Below are 22,795 nucleotides of genomic sequence, written 5' to 3' on the forward strand. Positions count from 1 at the left end.
AAACGAAATAGTGGACTATGTCGTTGGACATGTATATGTCCAGGAGGGTCTCCCAAGGCAAACAGGCCATGACGGATGGCTCAGACTAACAGCAATCCTATTTGCCAACCTGGCAAACCATTTCTCAAAATCCTTGCCAAGAAAATTTCGGGGAATGGAATAGGCAGTCATCAGGAGTGAAGACTGACTAGAAGGCATACGCATGTATTATCTATCTATCACTCTATCTATCACTCTATCACTCTATCTATCTATCTATCTATCTATCTATCTATCTATTTACTATCTATCTATCTATCTATCTATCTATCTATCTATCTATCTATCATCTATCTCTGTATCTATCATCTCTCTCTCTCTCTCTCTCTCCATCTACAGTATGTATCTTTATTTCTCTATGTACAATATATTGCCCAAAAGAGATTATTGGTCTAAAGAAAATTAGCCTTCAACTGGATGGCTAATTTGGCATACATTTTCCAAGTCTTTTAAGTTTTATGTTGAAATTCAGACCCCATCTCAGGGTGGAAAATAGATATTTCTGATCCCCAATTCAATTCTAATAGGTCATCCATGTACTGTAGCCAACTAGCGGAATGCAAAGGAGATTTATTAAGGACCCAAGGCTTCTGATTCAAAAGAGAACAGGAGGCTAAGGTTAACCCTTGCTCCCTAAGCATTCCACCAGTACTTTTCCACAAGATAGAATTTAATAGAATGTAACCTTAAACTGCTCCCCAGACAGTCAACATCTGCCTGGTAAAGAAGAAATCAGCTTGTTAATGGGAAGGCAGGTTTCCAGTTACATTTGCAATAGTCAGGTGGTATGCCATTAGGCTGAAGAAGCCATGCAATTGTGAAAAGTTGGCACTCGTTGAAGAGGACAAAAGTACTGCACCTTAAATAGTTATGCAGAACACGAAAATTCAGCAAGCCTCTTGTCACGCAAGCTGGTCTTGCTGTAATTTTTCTTTTGCATCCAGCAACCTAGGTTTTTATTGGTCTGTCCCATCCAGGGGTGGGCTGCTGGAGGGTTCGCAGGGGTTCGAGAGAACCTCTAGCTAAGATTCTGTGCAGTTCAGAGAACCCCCAAATCCCATTCCTGGCTGGCCCTGCCCACCCCATCCTTCCCCTTCCAGGAGTCCCCAAGCAGTCCGTTTTGGATGCAGGTAAGTGCAGGGCAATCGCGGAGGCTCGGGGAGGGGAAAAAACCGGCCTACCAGGCCCATTTCCGGCCTCCAGAGGGCCTCCAGAGCCTGGGGAGGGCATTTTCATCCTCCCGGGGGCTCAAGGAAAGCCTCCAGAGCCCAGGGAGGGCAAAAACGCGCCCCCCCCCATGGTGCAGACTGACTAGGCCAGGGGTCTCCAACCTTGGTCCCTTTAAGACTTGTGGACTTCAACTCCCAGAATCCCTCAGCCAGCTTTGCTGGGAGTTGAAGTCCACAAATCTTAAAGGGACCAAGGCTGGAAACTCCTGGACTAGGCCACACCCACCATGGTCACGCCCACCCAGCAACCAGGCAGAGAACCCCTTGCTAAAAATTTTGAAGCCCACCTCTGGTCCCATCCAATCCTATACGTCTCTTGAGTGTTTAACTGACTCCCTCACCATAACCCCAAAACTTATGCAGAGAAGAATGAAATATTATTGGGTCTTGAGAAATGGTGAGAAAACCTCAGTTGGGTATAGTGGTGAGAAATCAGGAGACTTTGAATTCTAGTCCTGCCTTAGGCATGAAAGCTGACTCAGTGACTTTGAGCCAGTCTCTCTCTCTCTCTCTCTCTCTCTCTCCCCCTCTCTCTCTCCCTCTCTCCCTCTCTCTCTCCCTCTCCCTCTCTCCCTCTCCCTATCCCTCTCCCTATCCCTATCCCCATCCCTATCCCTATCCCTATCCCAATTCTCAACTGTGGTTGTATGTTGAGGACTACCTGTATAGAAATGGTGACCAGATTAAACCCCCTCAAACAAACTGAACAATAAATAAATATAATTGGCTACCACCATTTTTACACTTCGATCCTGGTTGGCTAAGCCGTTCCATGTTACCTTATCCTTGGGGGGGAAATGAAATGAAGCTACAGAGTAATTTTGCAAATACTGTTTGTTTTCTTATCCTATAAGGTGTTAGGTTAACTTTGACGGCTGACATACAAATAATCTCTGAGATCAAATCTGTACTTACTAGGAAGCCCAGTACCAGGCTGGATTTGCTTGGACATATCCTTGAACTGGTTTACTGCAATGAAAAACACAAGAGATTAGAAGAATGAGAGCAAAATATGGAGCACTAAAACCAGTAGTGGGATTCAAATCCCGTCGCTACCGGTTCGCTTGTGGGCATGCTCACACTTGTGACGCTTCTGCGGATGCACAGAGATGTCCGGGTGGGTGGGTGGAGTCTCCTGCCACTGCCGCTACCAGTTTGCCCAATCCAGGGCGAACTGGTAACAACCCACTACTGATTAAAACCCTTGATTAAGAAATTTTAATACTGACCTAATCATCCTTCTAAGAATGCTTTTATAAATGATAAAAAAGTACCACCCTGCTTGCCTGCCTGCCTGCCTTTCTGCTGTGCTAGGAACAACAGATATTGATTGATGCTGGTTATGGCTAAACATAGAAAACAAAATTAGAACGTTCACTATGTTTGATTTATGAAAGTATCAAGACAAATTTGGATTTTAGTGCTTGATTAAAAATATCCTCCCTTAAGAGATGCTATGATCTGAATATTTCTAAGTGGCCTTCCTTACTGCTTCAAATGTGCACTAAACTAAAACATGATTGAGTCGTGCAGTATAAATGTATGATTGGGGGCATAACAACAGAACACTCTGCATGTTTAATTCCTCATTTGTAAAATGTGGAATGTGAAAATATGGGAGGAGTAACACCAATAGGGGGGAAAAAAATAGCAGACCAGAAAAGAAAAGCAGTTGCAAAAGGTTTGTTGCCAGGCAGGGTTGCTAGGACAGAGACTTACCAGAATGTGAAGATAGCCACAATGCTGACTGTAATGAGGAGCTGAAGTGAAAGGATGCTATAAACCTAATATCAAAGAAACAGAATAAATATCAGCCTGGTTAATGCTCAGCAATGATTCGGAGGACCTGATAATTAAAAAGCAAGCCAGACCCTATCAACCTAGTTCTACCACCCATTCTTTTTGGGGGAAGTTCACACATTATACTGTAATCTCCTTACGTGATCTTGTTCTGACCATCTTCGTAAGGCCCATATAATCAATACTGGAAGAAAGGAGTTGTTCACGTGGACAGGTGTCCATGTGAAGGAACTGTTTTAGGTGTTGATGAGAACAAGATCCATGGGTGATGGTGCTACCTCCTATGAAGGAGTCCTCAGTAGAGAATGCACTGTCGACCTATAATGGAATGTAATCCAGATTCGTGGGAGGGAGGGGCTCTTTCCCAGAGACAGTGGAGTTTTGAATGTCTGATAGGCAGAGATGGACCTCCCAACTAACAGTTCTCAGAGTAACATCTATAGTTATAATTAGTTTAGTCTGTCAAGATTTATGTCTGTGGGTAACAACAATAAACAAACTACTCAGAAATAATTCCTTGTGTTGTTCCTGGTTCTTGGGGCCTGACAGAAACTCCCAGACAGCCACTGAGCCTACAAAGTCTTGAATCTAGGCCTAACATTCCCGAGTCTAACTCAAGACACAATTCCAGGCTCAAAGCTTTCTGTGGCTTTTGCCAAAATTAGCTGGAATACCTTCAAGTCCCAGAAATTGGAGGAAACTGATGATCCAGATCTAAAACTAAGAGGCAGGAATTTTTAGATGGCCTGAGGGCTAAAATTTGAGTGTAATTTTAACAATCAATGTGATTTCATTTAGTAGACACTTGACCTTGGCATTGATTATTATTTCTGAAGCCCTTCTCCATGACTGGACTCTTTCTGGAATCTGTTTTAGCCTCTGATTCTATCCAATGTTGTGTCTTTGTTCTAACACCTGTTCTTGATCTTGTGCTTCATTCTGGTATGCATAAAATGAACTAAGACCTTGCAACCTGCCATTCTTCCTCACTACTGATTAAGCATTGAGTTTGGTTTGGTCTTAATTGCTTTGACATTACCTTCCTGATGAATACCCTGCGCACGTTCTGGTCATCCCAGCTGAAAGTTGTGAGGGTCTCAGTTTCCCCTGAGTATCCACTTCCATAGTTAGGACTGGAATCTGAAACAGGTGAAAAATAAAAAATTTGTCTAAGCAAAGGAGTATGTCATATAAGATGAGACTGTGCTCTTCCCTACTGAAATTTATGGTCTGAATATTTATTTTACACAAAGTTTCAGGTTTAATTTGAATTAAATTGAATTAACCTATTATCTGATTTTTTTTCTGAGCTAATCAAAGAAAATATTGAAGGCAAATTATGCCTCCATAGGGACCATGAAAGTATAGAAGTCTATGTTATAGACTGGTTAGTTCTTCTGGCTGGTTTCAGCAGCCCACATTCATTCTGGGATGTTAATCCACTACATATAGAATACCAGAGTTGGAAGGGACCTTGGAGGTCTTCTAGTCAGCCCCCTGCCAAGACAGGAAACCCTACACCACTTCAGACAAATGGTTATCCAATATCTTCTTAAAAACTTCCAATGTTGGGGCATTCACAACTTCTGGAGGCAAGTTGTTCCACTGATTACTTGTTCTAACTGTCAGGAAATTTCTCCTTAGTTCTAAGTTGCATCTCTCCTTGATTAGTTTCCATCCATTGCTTCTTGTCCTGCCCTCAGGTGCATAGGAGAATAGCTTGAGTCCCTCTTCTTTGTGGCAGTCTCTGAGATATCAGAACACTGCTCTCATGTTACCCCCAGTCCTTCTTTTCATTAAACTAGACATACCCAGTTCCTGCAACCGTTCTTCATATGTTTTAGCCTCCAGTCCCCTAATCATCTTTGTTGCTCTTCTCTGCACTCTTTCTAGAGTCTCAACATCTTTTTTACATCATGGCAACCAAAACTGGATGTAGTATTCCAAGTGTGGCCTTACCAAGGCATTATAAAGTGGTATTAACACTTCACGTGATCTTGATTCGATCCCTCTGTTTATGCAGTCTAGAACTGTGGCTTTTTTGGCAGCTACATATTTAAATAGTTGTCCACTAGGACTCCAAGATCCTTCTCACAGTTACTACTAATGAGCGTGATACCACATATACTGTACCTGTGCATTTTGTTTTTCTTGCTTAAATGTAGAACCTTACTTTTTTCACCATTGAATTTCATTTTATTAGATAGCGCCCAATGTTCAAGTCTGTCACGATCTTTCTGTAATTTGAGCCTATCTTCTGGAGTGTTGGCTATTCCTGCTAGCTTGGTGTCATCTACAAATTGGATGAGTTCCCCATCTATCCCTTCGTCCAAATCATTGATGAAGATATTGAAGAGTACTGGACCTAAAACAGAGCCTTGGGGTTCCCTACTGCATACTTCACCCCCATGCAGACGCAGTTCCATTGAGGACTACACGTTAAGTGCAGTTGGTCAGCCAGTTACAAATCCATCTGGTGGTGATGCTGCCTAACCCACATTTTTCTATTTTATCTAGTAGTAGGTTATTGTCTACTTTATCAAATGCCTTACTTGGACTTCAAACATAACAGCTTTGATGAAAACTTCCCTCCTTCATCCACACCCCATTCTCCTTTCTTCTGAAATCACTTGCAGGTATTAGTAGTCAATCTTCTATGGGGAGATATTTCCTCCCCCCTATGGAGATCAAACACTGTTGGAGGAAAGTCATGCTAATTCACGGTACTAAAAAGCAAGAGGAGTCTGGCCATACTTTTTCTCATTAACACATTTTATTCAAAGGCATACACTTTTGTGAGTTGCATATCACTTCATTCCCTGCACCAAGTCAGGCATTGTTTTCCTATGCTAGTAATGGCCAGCTATGACAGAAATGGCCTTAAGAAGTAAACCATTACTCTAAACCAGTGGTTTTTCAGCCTTGGCGACTTGAAGATGTGTGGACTTCAACTCCCAGAATTCCACAGTCGGCCATGCCAGCTGTGGAATTCTAGAAGTCCACACATCTTCAAGTCATCTAGGTTCAGAAGCACTGCTCTAGAACACTTGCACCTATTTCTTCTCCCAGGGCAGTTGGGCTCAGAAAATGATCAAAGTCCTGTCAGCCATTCATTGAATTAGCAAGCTGTGATGGTGCTTCCCTTCCGTACCTCATAGGACTGTTGGACTCCATGAGGAAGAACAACAAACAAAGCTTCCAACCCATCTGGTCAAAGTAGTTGTAACAAGAAATGATGATTCCCTCTGCCTGCTTCTAACTTATTATCAACAGTATAGTAAAACATTCCCATGGTACTCAAAAATAACAAAAAAATCACTGTGACCCACTGAGCCTTTAGCCCTAATTGATCAATAGTGGTATTCATGTGATTAATTTTTATTTTTTTAATCTCACCTACCATGAGTCTTTTGACTGGGGAACCTTATAAAAGCTGCAAATAAACAAAGAAAACTGAACCTATCTTGATTATACTTTATTTTAAGAGATGTTTCATTCCTATAAATTGGATATCACACAATACTGTACTAAATTAATAAATGTAATAAACAGGGAAGGGGAGAAAGATATACCAATTTTAATATGGGCTGGGTGAATCTGCCATTCTTATATTCAGGTAGGAGTGCAAATGAAGCTGGACTTGGGTTTTTGAACATCTCCAGATTTTGGCAACATAGATCTCCAACTCCCACAAATTTATATAAAATGCCTACTTAAGAGAAAACTGGGCCTCTGTGGCTCAGACAGCTAAGACAGTCTGTTATTAACAGCAGCTGCTTGCAATTACTGCAAGTTCAAGTCCCACCAGGCCCAAGGTTGACTCAGCTTTCCATCCTTTATAAGGTAGGTAAAATGAGGACCCAGATTGTTGGGGGCAATAAAGTTGACTTTGTATATAAATATACAAATAGGATGAAGACTATTGCTAACATAGTGTAAGCCGCCCTGAGTCTTCGGAGAAGGTCGGGATATAAATGCAAATAAAAAATATATATCATGAGTGGACTAGTGAAATGGCACAGAAAATGTGAGGGGAAAGTGCAGAGATATATATTTTGCATCTGGAAATATGCATGCACATGTACATACATGATTGAATCTTTTAAGAACAGCTAATTTCCAACTGAGGCAGAAACAGGACAGAACCAACATGCCTTGAAAATAATAAAGTCATGCAAGGAAAAAGAATCATCACTGGCCATCTCTCTATACAAATAAGAGTATTTTACAATTCTAAAGAGATAAACACACAATTTAAAAATTAAAGTCTAAGTAGGATACTTAGGTATTTTTAAAAAATTGCCGTTCTGTTAAGTCTATTTTAGATTTTTTTTAAAAAAAGAGTTTTCCTGTTTTATACCTTGCTTCTGGACTATGTAGGTTCTGTGCATTTGAACCCTGGACATACGAAGGTATAGGGAAAGAGCGACAAAGAGACAGAAACAGAGCAAACTTTAATTTACTTTTGAGGCTGAAGTGCATGGAAAGTTCCCATCTCCTAGATGGGCAATTTTAAAAGTTGTCACAGGTGACAGTAATCAGAGGTCAAAGATCTAATGAAAAAGAAAAATGCCAAAGATGACTTTGAAAACTGCATGTTCCAGTTCTGCTGAAAGATCTGACCCACAAGCTGCAAAGTGGGATCAAAAGGCCACAAGGCAAGGACAGTCTGGGCAGATGTTGTCCTCTTGGGATCATGTGAATATCTCAAGAAAGCAACAGCTTCATAATTTGTTTAGGCTCCAGTGACGTGTGAAACTGCAAGAACTGCATGCCAAGGTCATGTGATTGGTATCACAGAAATCATGTTTATGTTTCAACTATTCCATTAACATTTTATCTATTGAAACACTAAACAGCTAGTCTTTGACTTGCAACTTTGATTGAGGCTGGAATTGTGGTTATCCTTTTTTGCGGCAGTCATTAAGCAAACTCCGCAATTATTAAACAAACATGGCAAACCCATTGTGCGAAACTGAATTTGGGTCAGTCACCGGGAGCACAGATTTATTCTTCAGAGCTTTCGGATTCATGCTGGAGCCCGTATTCAGGGAATTTCTCTACTGGAATACATGCTTTGGGCTGTTCTGAGATTCATGTTTACGTGGTGCTTTTCTATTGGCTGATTGGTGTGTTGATGGCTGGCAATTGGCTGTTGTTTCCTTGTGCTACCAAGCCCTAAATATTTGATAGGCTGGTGATAATTCAGCACTCCTATGGACTAACAAGGGGCCTTTTTCCCAGGCATCAATCACTTCCCTGGCTGTTTTTGTGCCTGCTCACCCAATAATCTTGATTAGTTACAAAACTGAATGTGTGTCCTTGTTCATTGCAATCGGCAGTGTACCCAATGGGTGTTTTTTTGCTAGAAACGCTGGTTTCCGGCAAAAGACATTATAAATTACAATCACATGACTGCAGGATGCTGCTAAAGACTGTATATGCAGGTCATAATGTGCCCATAATGTGATCACATGACCACAAGCAGGTGGGCAGCCATTGGAACTTCAAAATTAGCTTGTAAGTAGCTCTGGGAAGGTCTGTCATAACTTAAAATAGCTGCTAAGTGACTGGTTGTAACACGAGGACTACCTGTAATGCTATGGGGTGGATGGGAGGTTGGTTTAATATGTATTAAATGTCACGAAAAGAACCCACGCCTTGTGGGGAGTGGGGGCTACAAATAAATTTTGAAGCAACAGCCTTCTTTTATCACTATCCTCAACCACTGGCAATTGGCAGAGATTCCATCTCACTCCCTTGCACAAAGTGAACTGTAGCTCATTAAAACTTATGTCTTTTAATGCAATTTGTTAATCTGAAAACTCTATCATAACTTTTCCCACAATTCTGTGTCAAGAAGAAAGAGGGATTCTGGGAAATTAGGCAGAGAAAACACCACGGGGTTGGCAAAACCACTGATTAACTTCCCATATTGGAGCTCAATATTAGGGGGGGATCCAAATTCAGGAATCATGTCTCAATATAATTGTAGGGATGGTTGCGTTGCCAGTCCAGGATTATGAGCAAGAAGCCAAAAGCAGCGCATTGGAGATTTACATCGCCATCGTCACTACCACCACCAAGAATTTCCAATATTTTTAAGACAAACATTTATCATAATATAGTCTATCATGGATCATAGCCTCTGCCATAAAGAAACTATTATTTCGTAAGGTGAAATATAACTCTCTGCTGTTTTTGCTGCCAAAGGCCAACACAGTTACCACTGTAGAAAATGCACTGTAATAATGCACTCCAAATAACACTGTGGTATTACAATGCTCTCTTTTATTTTCACTCCTTTTCCCAATACCTTCAAGCAAAGGGTTTGTCTGTTTGATTGCCACCTCATGCTTGGTTGATAATTTTATGGAGCCGTTTGCTATCTGATCATGCGGGATCTTTTTTGTTTTAAGTCTCTCCTTTCAAATATATCTCAGAAGTCACGTTTCAGTGATTACAATTGGAAATCCTTTCTCCATCAAGAGGAGCCCTATAGAAGTCAGATAAGCAAGCAAGCACATGGTATGATGAGTGCATAAGGCACAGAAATTGTAAGACAGGTAGTCCTTGACCTATGACCATTTCTTTAACAACCATTCAAAGTTACAACGGTCTTGGAAAAAGTGACTTACAACCTATCCTCAAAGTTACAACCATCTCTCTATCTCTGTCTGTTTGTTTGTCTGTCTGTCTATCTGTCTCTCTCTCTCTTTCTCTCTCTCTGTCTCTCTGTGTCTCTACCTGTGTCTCTGTCTGTCTCTGTCTCTGTCTCTGTCTCTGTCTCTCTCTCTCTCTCTCTCTCTCACACACACACACACACACACCTATAGTCATATGATCACAACTTAGGTGCCTTACAACTAGCTCTTATTTTCCACACTTGCAGCGTATTACAGTTACGTAAATGGGATTTGTGACCTTCCCAGCCAGCTTCCAACAAGTCTATTCAATTAGGAAAGCTGAATTTGCTTAATGACGACATGGTTCATACGTGGCTAGCTTGGTAAAAAATTGTAATAAATTCAAGTCTGATCACATGACGATGATTCCTTTTATGACCACATCGACTAATGACAGAAATTCTAGTCCCAATTGTGATTGTAAGTCCATACTTCCGGAAAGCTGGGTGGGGTGGGGTGGGGTGGAAATCATCTTCCAAACCAAATAAGCAGCATTTTGCTAGCAATAGGATAAAACAAAATGGTGAAAACTATATTTTTTGTATAGATCAGACTTTATTTTTCAGCTGTGGATCAAAGGCTTTCCCTACTCTTGAATATTAAGCAAGCTCGTAAAAATAATTAATCCTTGTGCAGATGGATTCCCTTGGCCTTATCTAATTGTCTGAGATTAACCACCTTGGCATAATTTATGATGAAAACTCTGTCCCTCCAGAGACAGATGTGTTTCCGCTGCACCAGCCTGATTTTTTTTTGTTTTTGAACAGTTGGTGTCTTGCTTAAGCTAACAACTAAGAAAAACATTATCCAAGCTTCTGAAATAAAATAACAGTTGAATTCTTTGATAAACAACCAGACTGCTACTACACATACTATATCCAATTAAGAAGAAAGCTAGGCATTTCTTTGTTTAAAATATGTATATCCAAATTTAAATGGGCCTCTGGTGGCGCAACAGGCTAATGCAGCCTATTATTAACAGCAACTGCTTGCAATATTGCAGGTTCAAGTCCCACCAAGCCCAAGGTTGACTCAGCCTTCCATCCTTTATAAGGTAGGTAAAATGAGGACTCAGATTGTTGGGGGGCAATAAGTTGACTTTGTATATAGTATACAAATGGATGAAGACTATTGCTTGACATAGTGTAAGCCACCCTGAGTCTTCGGAGAAGGGCGGGATATAAATGCCAAAAAAAAATAATTTAGTTTTATAGAGAGACTGATCTTGAAATAATAATACTAATCTAAACCAAATCACACCTGCAAAACATCACTCTATTAAGGTGGTGGATATTGATGGACAATGGCAAGATCCTTCCTTTTCTCTCTACTTATCGTGAAACTGGTCTCAGTTGAAGAGTCCAAACAGAGGAAACCTTTAAATTGAGGGCCATCCTGTAGGATGCATAGACACCCAATTTAATATGATGACAGATTCAATTAATAATCAAAGTCTACAAACATTCTATAATACAATATGGCACGGTGACTCCTGTGGAGTTTAGACAGATACAGTTTTAAAACACTTTATCCCACTAGTTCAAAGTGGTTATCAACAACCCCAGTAAAGCAAAATAAAATGAATAAAATAAAGTAACCACTTCAAGCACAGCAGTGATAATCAAAACACCACTCAAAAGGAATCGCTACAAAATCGAATAATGATACACTTTAAAATATCTTGTCAAAAGTTTCTTAAAAGCATCTCTCAGTCACATATGTAAGGTGGCTGGAGAGGGTATTATTCTACAACATTCTTCTCTAGGCCAGGGGTCTGCAAACTTGGCTCTTTCAAGACTTGTGGACTTCAACTCCCAGAGCTGGCTGGGAAAGCTGGGAAAGCTGGCTGAAGAACTCTGGGAGTTGAAGTCCACAAGTCTTAAAAGAGCCAAGTTTGCAGACCCCTGCTCTAGGCTAATGGTTTCTGTATGGATTGGGACTACAGCTCCCATAATTCTTACCCTATATGGCCATTAACTAGGTTTGTTTGGAATTCTGAGAATTCTGGTCCTAATATTCATGTGGGGAATTCAGCTTAGTAAGGCTCCTTGAGTTCTCCAAGCTGATTCCTGTCACCAAAAAGGCTCCACTTAATATACCTATATCTCAACCGGCAGGAGGAAACAAAGCAGAATTGTATAGTGTACATATTTGTTTTTATAGTCTACATATTTGTAGCGTAAGAAATTATTTTTGCAACACTTGATACTCAAAAATGTTTTAGGGCTTAACACCCAGTAGCAAAATTTTCAATTTAAGCTTGGAAATTGACCAACCAAAAAATGGCAGCTAATAAAATGTTGCTACTTTGCAGATGGCTCAATCAATATCCATAGTGCCGTATTTTGCACAACTAAATTTGCCAAAACCTCCTTGGATGCTGGATCATTTCACCTGTTGTAACAAAGATATATTGCACTTGCCCTAGGGAAGGATCAGGCAGGTAGACCCGATGAAATGAGCAAAAATATCCCAAGTTATAGCTTCACCTAATCATGCACAAACCATGTTTCCTATGAGAGCGGGAATAAACCAGAAATTGATTTTTTTGTAAGGGTGTGGCTACATCTTATCTTAAAACATAGACCTAATCTATCTATGCTCCAACACAGGGGTCCCCAACCCCCCAAGCTATGGACCGATACCGGTCCTAGGCCTGTTAGGAACTGGGACACCCAGCTGGAGATGAACAGTGGGCGAGCAAGTGAAGCTTCATCTATATTTGCAGTCGCTTCCCAGCGTTAACATCAATGCCTCAGCTCCACGTCAGCTCATCAGGCATTTGGTTCTCATAGGAGAGTAAACCCTACTGTAAACTGCACATGCAAGGGATCTATGTTGTGAGCTCCTCCTTCCCTCTCCCAGACTGTGGAAAATTTGTCTTTTCCAAAACCGTTCCCTGGTACCCAAAAGGTTAGGGACCACTGCTCCAACAATAAAGGTAAAGGTAAAGGTTCCCCTCAACACATACGTGCTAGTCGTTGCCGACTCTAGGGGGCGATGCTCATCTCCATTTCAAAGCTGAAGAGCCAGCGCTGTCCGAAGACGTCTCCGTGGTCATGTGGCCGGCATGACTCAACGCTAAAGGCGCACAGAATGCTGTTAGCTTCCCACCAAGGTGGTCCCTACTTTTTCTACTTGCATTTTTACATGCTTTCGAAACTGCTAGGTTGACAGAAGCTGGGACAAGTAACGGGAGTTCACCCCATTACACGGCAGCCCTAGGGATTCGAACCGCTGAGCTGCCAACCTTTCGATTGACAAGCTCAGCGTCCTAACCCCTGAGCCACCACGTCCCTATGCTCCAACAATACTTATCATTAAAATTCATCTTTAGCCTGTAAGATGTTCATTCTCTTTTTCCTTTGGTATCGGGATTAGTTACAAAAGGAAGACATTGGGAATTACATTTCCTGGTAGAGGTTCTTTAAACAGATGTAAAAGTTCTCTCAGATGATTTCATTTGCTGCTATATATGCTATGTTAATGACCAAATTGCTAATGACCAAGTGCTGTGGGCACTTACACTTATCCTCTAAACATTACAGATATTAATAATAATACAAAGGACATATCGCAAAGTAGGACTCTCAGACACATATTTGGGGCTACCCATTTTTATCAAATCTCCAAATTGAATATTCCCAAGATCTGCTTGATATGGTACATTTCACATAACCATTATTAGTCAGGGAAGTAACAGGGTATAGGGGAATAATTCTGATTTATCCATGTTATTGCTTAAAATGTAATGATAACCCTAGCGTTTGCCAGTAAATTGTACTAAAATCTTGTGCTACTATAAGATTTCAGGATCAATATCCTATAAAAGCAGTTATTGATTAAATTAAATCGCTCCCATAAAGAGCTAAGAGACATCAAGCCTCACAACTTGCCATTGTGGTAATGGTCAATAATTTTGGCCTTTGGGGAACAGTTTCATTTTGGCATTACTTTAAATCCACTTTCCAAATGCCCATTTGTACAGTAATAGCTAAGCTAAGAATTAATTGATCAGTTGCATTTACTGTATTTCTGTAGAGATTCCAGCTTTGTGTTGGTTTTACGCAGAAAAAACTTCTCCAAAGGCATTGAAAGGCTCTAGCGGTTAAAATAAAAACTAAAAACAATGAAGAGCAATGGGAGAAATGTTTTGGTGCATAGTTATCCTGTCCTCCAAGTCACTGCATTGTGATGACACAGGACTGGAGTCTTCAGGAGATTGATGGTATCTCCCATTCACCGTTGTCATGATTTTCTGGGGTTCAATTTCTCATCTCTAGTCAGCTATGACTCAAAGGTGTTATCTAAAAAAAGGCAAAGCATACTTTGGATGTAGCCATCCCCAATCTTTCTGGCATCTTCCGGCCCACACTGCTTTTCCCCAGTGTCTACTTCACCATCCACCCCCATCTTCTTGGTATATTCTCACTGCCCCATTCACCTCCTGATCTTCGATTCCTGATGGAACCACCATCCATCTTCAAAAAAAGCCCCTAAAACTATAAGCTAAATAATAGCCACTGACTTGGCAATATTCATAGCTAGGCTGCTTTTTTTTTTTTTAATTAGGCAACCACAAAGGCTGGATTCACACATAAAACCAGGCCATAATAACGGTAGTATATTGTGTTCAGCCAAAAGTAAATTAATCATACTGGCTATTATCTAGAACAGAGGTGTCAAACTCGATTTCATTGAGGACCACATCAGGATTGTGTTTGACTTTGGGGGTCGGGGTGGGTGTGGCCAGGGTGGACGTGGCCAGCTTGATGTCACTCGTGTCAGAGGTCTCTGTGGTAGCCTGAGAGCTCTGCCAATGAAAATGGGCTCACGGGCTCCATTTTCGGCTACAATGGCCTCCTGCTGCCTTCTGCTAGCAAAAGCGGAGCTCAGGGGGGCACACATGGGGCCCTCGGCTCCGTTTTCGGACACAATGGCCTCCTGCAGCTCTCTGCCAGTGAAAGTGGAGTTCGGGGGGGCCCCAGGCTCCGTTTTCAGCTGCAATGGTTTCTTGCCACCCTCTGCCAGTGAAAGTGGAGTCCGGGGGGGGGCAGGCTCCGTTTTCAGCTGCAATGGTCTCTTGCCACCCTCTGCCAGTGAAAGTGGAGTTCGGGGGGCCCCAGGCTCCGTTTTCAGCTGCAATGGTCTCTTGCCACCCTCTGCCAGTGAAAGTGGAGTTCGGGGGGGGGGCAGGCTCCGTTTTCAGCTGCAATGGTCTCTTGCCACCCTCTGCCAGTGAAAGTGGAGTTCGGGGGGCCCCAGGCTCCGTTTTCAGCTGCAATGGTCTCTTGCCACCCTCTGCCAGTGAAAGTGGAGTTCGGGGGGGCCCAGGCTCCGTTTTCAGCTGCAATGGTCTCTTGCCACCCTCTGCCAGTGAAAGTGGAGTTTGGGGGGGCCCAGGCTCCATTTTCAGCTGCAATGGTCTCTTGCCACCCTCTGCCAGTGAAAGTGGAGTTCGGGAGGCCCCAGGCTCTGTTTTCAGCTGCAATGGTCTCTTGCCACCTCTACCAGTGAAAGTGAAGCTTGGGGGGCTGTGTGCGGGGGCCCCCAGGCTTTGTTTTCAGCCGCAGCGGCTTCCTGCAGCCCTCTGCCAACAAAAATGGAGCTGGGGGTGGGGTGGAGGGTGCATGCTCCATTTTCGCTGGCAGAGGTACCACAGGCCGGTCCTTCGCAGAAAACCTTCCTGAAGTGAATTTCAGTTCTACTACAAATTCAACCGACCGACATGGGACCAGAAGCCGCCAAATTTCAAAACCAAGTGAGTTTATTTTGTTTGAATCAGACAACTCACGTGGATCCACGTATGCCCAAGTGGGATGGAGAGGGACATTCAGCGGGGGAGAAAAGGGCCCTGCTTTCATCCCTTCTGCTGAGGTTGCCTCTTCATAGGTTGGTGGCACTGCTGGGGCACTAGGTTGCTTTCGTTCGGCATTTCCCTGCTGCCCTTCAGAATTTGCAGGCTTGTTATTCACAGAGAGCTGCAAAAGGGAAAGAAAAACAATAATTATTTTTTTTTTTAAAAAAAGAATGACCATTTTTCTTGTAAATTTTACATGGGGAGAGATGGAGAAGAGAATCAAAAGTAGATGAGGTCCAGGGTTTGAGGTACAGGTAGTCCTCGACTTATGACCACAATTGAGCCCAGAATTTAGGTTGCTAAGTGAAAAATTTGTTAAGTCAGTTTTGCCCCATTTTATGACTTTTCTTGCCACATTTGTTAAGTGAAGCACTGCAATTGTTAAATTAGTAACTCGGTTGTTAAGTGAATCCGGCTTCCCCCATCGGCTTTGCTGATCAGAACATCACAAAAGTTGATCACACAAATGTGAGTCAGTTGTCAAACGTCCGAATGTAAATCCCATGACCATGGGGATGTTGCAACGGTCATAAGTGTGAAAAAATGGTCATAAATCAGTTTTTTCAGTGCCGTTGTAACTTCGAATGGTCACTAAATGAACCATTATAAGTCAAGGACTACCTGTATATGTATGGATGAATGCTCAACAAATTTCCTAGCCTGGAATAAATGCAGGGGAGGGGTGCATGTTCGGAAGCCTTTCCCCCTGTTTTTCTGACCTGCTCTGGTTTTCCCTGCCCATTGAGAACTGTCAGTTGATTGATTGATCATGCATCTTACATGGAGGTTTACAATTATGTGCCTGCATCTTGTCTTGGGAATGGGGCAGCCTTAATGCCCAGAGAGAATTCTGCAAGAATGTCCAGTGCAATATTGTATTAATTTATCTGTATTGCACTGGATATTCTTTCGGAATGCACTCTGGGCATTAAGGCTGCGCCATTCCCAAGACAAGACACAGGGACACTATTTGGTGTTCATTGATGCTCTTGCTTTCCTGCCTTAGAGCTATTCAGGCCTATTGCTTCTGGAGCTGTAACACTTGGAAAACATCTCCTGCATGGTAAGTTCTAGGTTTCCCCTCAATCTCCATTTCTCTCTCCCCTCAATCTCCATTTCTCTTTTGTTTTGCTTAGTTACTGATAATTTTGAAAAGAATCCTCTGGTGTATTGAAAATATCTCAAGCCAACCGGTAACGCACAAAATGGTTCACAACATACAGCCACCATATGTCTGGATCTCAAGCAAGTGACCTTCCAAGTCTGAACTGGACTTGTAATTTTAGCTTCAGTCAGGAAACAAGCCTAAATTCACGATACCTCCAAAGAAGATGATTAAATTGAAATAATAACCCTGTTTCTATTGCTCAGATAATCTAGAATGACTGTCCCATTTGGTCAGCTTCAGCACAGCCTGGTTTCGCATGAGCTGCTGATTGGCGGTTGGATCGGCCTCCCAGAATACTGCCAATCCGCTGTTTCAGCCTGCAGGGATTGCTGCCGCCCATCGACATCATTACTGCCCATTGCTGTCGCCACTGCACACTCCATTTTTGGCCTTCGCACATCCTGTTTTCAGCCTCCCTGTGTCACGTTTTTGGCCCGTTCCAGGCACTGCCTGGAACAGGCCAAAAATGGTATTTGCAGAGGCCAAAAATGGAGTGCGCGAAGGCCAAAAACAGGACTTGCAGAGGCTGAAAACGGAACGCATGGAGGATGAAAACCGGACACACAGAGGCCAAAAATGGGACACATGGAGGCAGCGATAGGTGGCAACGACCCCTGCAGCCCAGTGGTGGGTTTCAATTTTTTAAAAAATTGGTTCTGTGGGTGTGGCTTGGTGGGCGTGACATGGCTTGGTGGGTGTGGCTTGGTGGATGTGGCACGGGAAGGATACTGCAAAATCTCCATTTTCTCCCAATCAGCTGGGACTCGGGAGGCAGAGAATAAATGGGAGCTGGGCCAGTCACAGGTGATATTTAATAGTTCTCCGAACTATTCAAAATTTCTGCTACTGGTTCTCCAGAACTGGTCAGAACCTGCTAAAACCCATCTCTGCCGCAGTCTGGAACACCTGATCGGCGGCATTCTGGGAGGGTGGGGGTCCGCAGGTGAGCGGGGCTTCGGCAACATTCGCTCTATAAGATGCACAGATATTTCCCCCCACTTTTTTGGGGAGAGGAGTGCATTTTATACACCGAAATATATGCATTGTTTCACCTACTGCTGATGACATATCACCATGAACAGCTACTGGCTGAAACCAAACATAGATATTCAGCTTCCTTCTCACTGCTACACTGCACTTCATGGAAATAAAGCTTTCATAAGGTTGCTTGTCAATTATTTCAAGAGCCTTTCTGTTAGCCAATAGCAGCTGAATGAAGGCAAATGAATCATGAAACTTGCAATTTATTTATTTTATCCGTTAGAGATAATTAATGTGTTTCTTCAAGGATCTCCTGAAGTTTTTATTAATGGTAGGCAGAATCTGGTAGATGTGAGTCTCCAAATAATGCCCCAAGCATCAAAGTATCCATGGGTACTTCTTTTAATCTAAAATTATATTGAAATATACCACATATATTCATGGATAAGCCCATCTCTAGATAAGAGATCTCTGGACTTTTTAACCAAAATACCATTTGAAACACACCAGTCATAGATACGTAAACTAACTATCAGAAATTTTATATTTTAATTTTCACAATTGGCTTATGTTTCAGGGACAATGAATCTGCCATGCTTCAAAAAAAAAAATGAATGTCAGCCTCCAAAATTGTCTTAATTTCTCCCCCCTCCTCCAAGGACCTGCCCCCAAACCTCCCTCTCAATCATAGACACTATTTTGTCTTCGGGCCAAGAAAATAACAAAAGGAGTAGTGTGGAAGATTATGCAAAGGTAGTTGGGATAGAGGGTTACAAGCGGGTATCTGATATTCTAGAAAATGGCAGCTTTGCAGGTATATATATATCTCCAAAGCGGAGGTGAAATCCAGCAGAGTCTAATAGGTTCTGGAGAACTGGTAGTGGAAATTTTGAGTAGTTTGGCGAACCGGCAAATACCACCTCTGGCTGGCCCCAGAATGGGGTGGGAATAGAGATTTTGCAGTATCCTTCCCCTGGAGTGGGGTGGGAATGAAGATTTTGCAATATCCTTCCCCTGCCATGCCCACCAAGCCATGCCCATAGAACGGTAGGGAAAAATTTTGGATTTCACCCCTGTTCCAAAGGCAGCTATTTTGTGACTAAATAAGTTTCCTAAGCATCTAATCTACTATTAATTTCAGAATAATACTGTTGTTGACATTTTTCATTTAATTTCTGAAAGTGCTCATATTTAAATTTCCTAAATTGCTCTTAGTATTCTATGACAGACTTAAAAATGCTGAACAGATTGGATAAAATCCAATTTTCTGTTGACATAAAGTCATAAGAGTATTTTCTTTGATTCTTCCTTTCAGAAAGCCAATAGAAACCAAGAGAATGCCAGAATGTGTCTTATAGTTTGGGCCCAGAAGGGGAAACAATGGTTCTCTCCATGTAATTGAACAATTCCCAGTTTAGCTAAGGAATGTTGGGAGTTGCAGCTGAACAAACCCTAGTGGGAAGCACACAAATTACCCAATTCTTCAGCCAGTTCAAAAAAAAAAAAGATCCTTGGATAGGAAAGCCACATTCCCATATATTTCTCAAAATATAGACACTACTCCTTGACATCTCCACTTTAAATAACTGATTCAAATTACAAATCCTGTTAACCTCAATACGACTTCAATCCTAGTTAGTCTGCCTAAAATTGTAAGCTTGTCATTCAGTTTGGGTTAAGTCACTACTGTCCATCACCTAACAGCCGCATAAAGACAGATGAAATAAGATGAAAGCTCTTTTGATTGAATAAAGTCTCCCTGTAGCCACTGGCAGTTGTGAATTCTATACAGATTATGATAATTAAGCACATTTTAGCTGCACAAGCTGAGGCAATCGTTAAATATTCAGAATCAGAAACACAACAAGAGGATAGCCCAGAACTGCGTCATTGTGGTGCTGCCGAGACAGGGATGACCTAATCCAAAGGAACAAGCTCTTGGACACACACACACATATGCACGCATACTCTGGCGCTCACTAGGATTATAATAACCAAAATTTCCAGTCAGCAGACCCTTCGGGGATTGTAGTTCCATAACATCTGGAGGATCTCAGGTGGTTAAAAGGAGACTTGAAAAGGTGGGAAATGGGGAGAACAGTGAACAACTCTCCAGCCAAAATGATAGAATCTGTTCTTCGGTGAACAGATTCTATCGTTTCATATTTTGTCCTAAATGCCACTGAGTAGCCAGAGGAATGCGATTTGAATTCAAAATTTCAACATCCTGCAGCTACATTCTGTTGCCCAAACCAAAGTTGCATAATTCCTCTTCTGCACATTATGATGCTAAGTAATTTTACTGAATTGTTGATGTCGTAATTTCATAATTTGAATTATTTATTTTTAAAAGAAGAAAATGATATATTAAGTTGAACATCTGAAAACCGGTATATATCTAGCTAGCCCGAGGATTGAAAACAAGAAAGAAAGAAAGAAAGAAAAAGAAAGAAAGAAAGAAAGAAAGAAAGAAAGAAAGAAAGAAAGAAAGAAAGAGAAAAACACAGAATTCAGCATATCAGTCCAAAAATATATGTTTGCTGCTGAATCCATGATTGCAGCTCTCTGAGAGAAGATGTATGCCTCTTCCTGAATTACAGGTTCTGGATTTAGGACCTGGTACCTGGTCCTTGTGACATTCCAAGTGACAAAGTTGAGACTCCAGGTAAAGAAGCACATATAACTTGCAACCAACAGGATTTAGAGCATTATAAAATACACCATTCATACTATAATTTGCCATCGAGGATTCCTGAAACCTATCGAGGGCTGAAACACAACAGACATTCAATTAGATCCTCTTGCTAAGTTGCCACGGCAACAGATTTCTTAGTACTGGGGGAGAACCAAAGCAAGCATGGAGAAATTGCATCTCTTACGGATTCAGAAGTCCCTCCCTCCCCTTCTTTCCCTGCTTGGGGAAATAAAAAATGCTTTATAAAGTTTGTGAGTCGTCTAGATTAAGGTAATTTTTCTAGGGCTGTTAAGAAACTTAATCTTGGTGGGAGTGTAAGGATGCAGGGTGATGCAGCCCTATATTAATTGAATAATAAAAATCTCTCTTCCATCTGTATACACCGAGCATCCAGAGAAAGCAGATGGCTTTTACAAGCCCTTGAGATAAAGAGGGTGATGGGAAATTGATAAATCGCATATAGAGGTCATTCAGCCACATGAACGAAGGCATGGAGTCCTGCTCCAGCTTGAACCTACCTTCCCCTGCGTCATCTTTTCCTCTTAAGTGACGCTCCTCACTTGGATAATGCCCCTTCAGCAGCCAGCTGGGCTAGGATTTGCTCTCTCGGATGAGCACTGCTTCTGCCTCTGCCGCAGCCTGCAATGATGCTCCTACGTTCCAGCAACATCTAGAGCATATCTCTCTACTGATGGAGCTGGGGCGATACCATTGCCCAGCTTTTGAACGGGGGGTGGGTGGGGGTGATGCTGAGGAGAGCAAGCTCAGTCAAGGGAGAAATAGAGAGGAAAGAAAGTGGTTGTTCTTGTTATTATTATTATTATTTTAAAGGGTATTTACTGGGCCCGATTTTGCAGAATCGCAGTGCGCAGATAGAACTCGGCGGATGCCAGGATGCAGGAGAAGGTCGAGGTCCAGCATTTTGCAGTGGGAACAGGAAGGGAGGAGGCGGTGATGCAGGGAGAGAGATGAAACGAGATGCGCTGAGAGGCACCCGCTTCCTCTGTTACTAACAGCAGCCTAGGGAGCAATTGGCAGCACAGCTCCAGGGACTATTAGATTTCTCTGGCACATGAAAAGCTTTGCTCATCAGAAGCAGGGAGAGATTTATTTATTTATTTTATTTTATTTTGTCACACAGTATATATAAGCATAAACATGAAATAACTATACAATATAACAGGATATTATATATAGTTATATAATATAACTACACAAAATAATAGGATCCCTGTTGCTCCGCTCAGTTCAGTAAATATCTCCCCCTTTCTCTTTCTCTCTCACAGACCAGCTGATTTCTTTGGAGTCCTTTTTGAAATGTTATGGCCATATTTATCTCCTTTTATTTGTAAAATCATAGGTCAACCGCACTGTGGCCTAGATACATCAGCGACTCCCACACTGTGACTTGTTGCCAATCCCATAAAGCACATTGCTTTGTAGGAAGTTAGCACCCACCCGTCTCCTAGAAAAATGAAATATTTTAGGAAATAACATAACATAACATCAGAGTTGGAAGGGACCTTGGAGGCCTTCTAGTCCAACCCCCTGCCCAGGCAGGAAACCCTACACCATCTCAGTCAGATGGTTATCCAACATTTTCTTAAAAATTTCCAGTGTTGGAGCATTCACAACTTCTGAAGGCAAGTCGTTCCACTTATTAATTGTTCTAACTGTCAGGAAATTTCTCCTTAGTTCTAAGTTGCTTCTTTCTTTGATCAGTTTCCACCCATTGCTTCTTGTTCTACCCTCAGGTGCTTTGGTGAACAGTCTGACTCCCTCTTCTTTGTGGCAGCCCCTAAGATATTGGAACACAGCTATCATGTCTCCCCTAGTCCTTCTTTTTGTTAAACTAGACATACCCAGTTCCTGCAACCGTTCTTCATATGTTTTAGCCTCCAGTCCCCTAATCATCTTTGTTGCTCTTCTCTGCACTCTTTCTAGAGTCTCAACATCTTTTTTACATCGTGGATGCAATATTCCAAGTGTGGCCTTACCAAGGCATTATAAAGTGGCACTAACACTTCACGTGGCACTAACACTTCACGTGGCACTAACACTTCACGTGTTAGTGTATTATTAAAAGGGCAGAATATTTCCCCTAAAAGGGAGGCAGAAACTCAGCCCTCCCCCACCTTTAAGGCCTGGGCCAGTCTATTCTACATAACAAAGATCTAACTCTTTCAGGTAGAGCCATAATAGGAATTGTCCAAAGCCCTTTCATTGTATCATCACCCAACAAGGCTGAACCAAGCTTGGGACTCAGAACAGCCTACAGAGTTGCCCCTGCATGGCCCCATGGGAGTCTGACAACCAATAAGAATACAAGCTCAAATT

The 22,795-nt window shown here is 42.0% G+C and overlaps 1 protein-coding gene across 1 annotated transcript in view; it reads right to left on the reverse strand.

The window, feature by feature from the left end:
- FAIM2 (Fas apoptotic inhibitory molecule 2) overlaps positions 1–21,299 on the reverse strand; it is a 42,654-nt gene extending 21,355 nt beyond the window's left edge. The window contains exons 1-5 of the mRNA XM_058166203.1: positions 20,977–21,299; positions 15,549–15,735; positions 4,108–4,208; positions 2,988–3,052; positions 2,184–2,237 (exon numbers count right to left, since the gene is read on the reverse strand). Of these exons, the coding sequence (XP_058022186.1) occupies positions 2,184–2,237; positions 2,988–3,052; positions 4,108–4,208; positions 15,549–15,735; positions 20,977–20,991 (422 nt within the window). The 5' untranslated portion in view covers positions 20,992–21,299. The remainder of the gene's footprint in view (positions 1–2,183; positions 2,238–2,987; positions 3,053–4,107; positions 4,209–15,548; positions 15,736–20,976) is intronic.
- Between the last annotated feature and the right edge of the window lie 1,496 nt (positions 21,300–22,795).

Source organism: Ahaetulla prasina, chromosome 2, assembly GCF_028640845.1.
Source record: "Ahaetulla prasina isolate Xishuangbanna chromosome 2, ASM2864084v1, whole genome shotgun sequence".
NCBI lineage: Eukaryota > Metazoa > Chordata > Lepidosauria > Squamata > Colubridae > Ahaetulla > Ahaetulla prasina.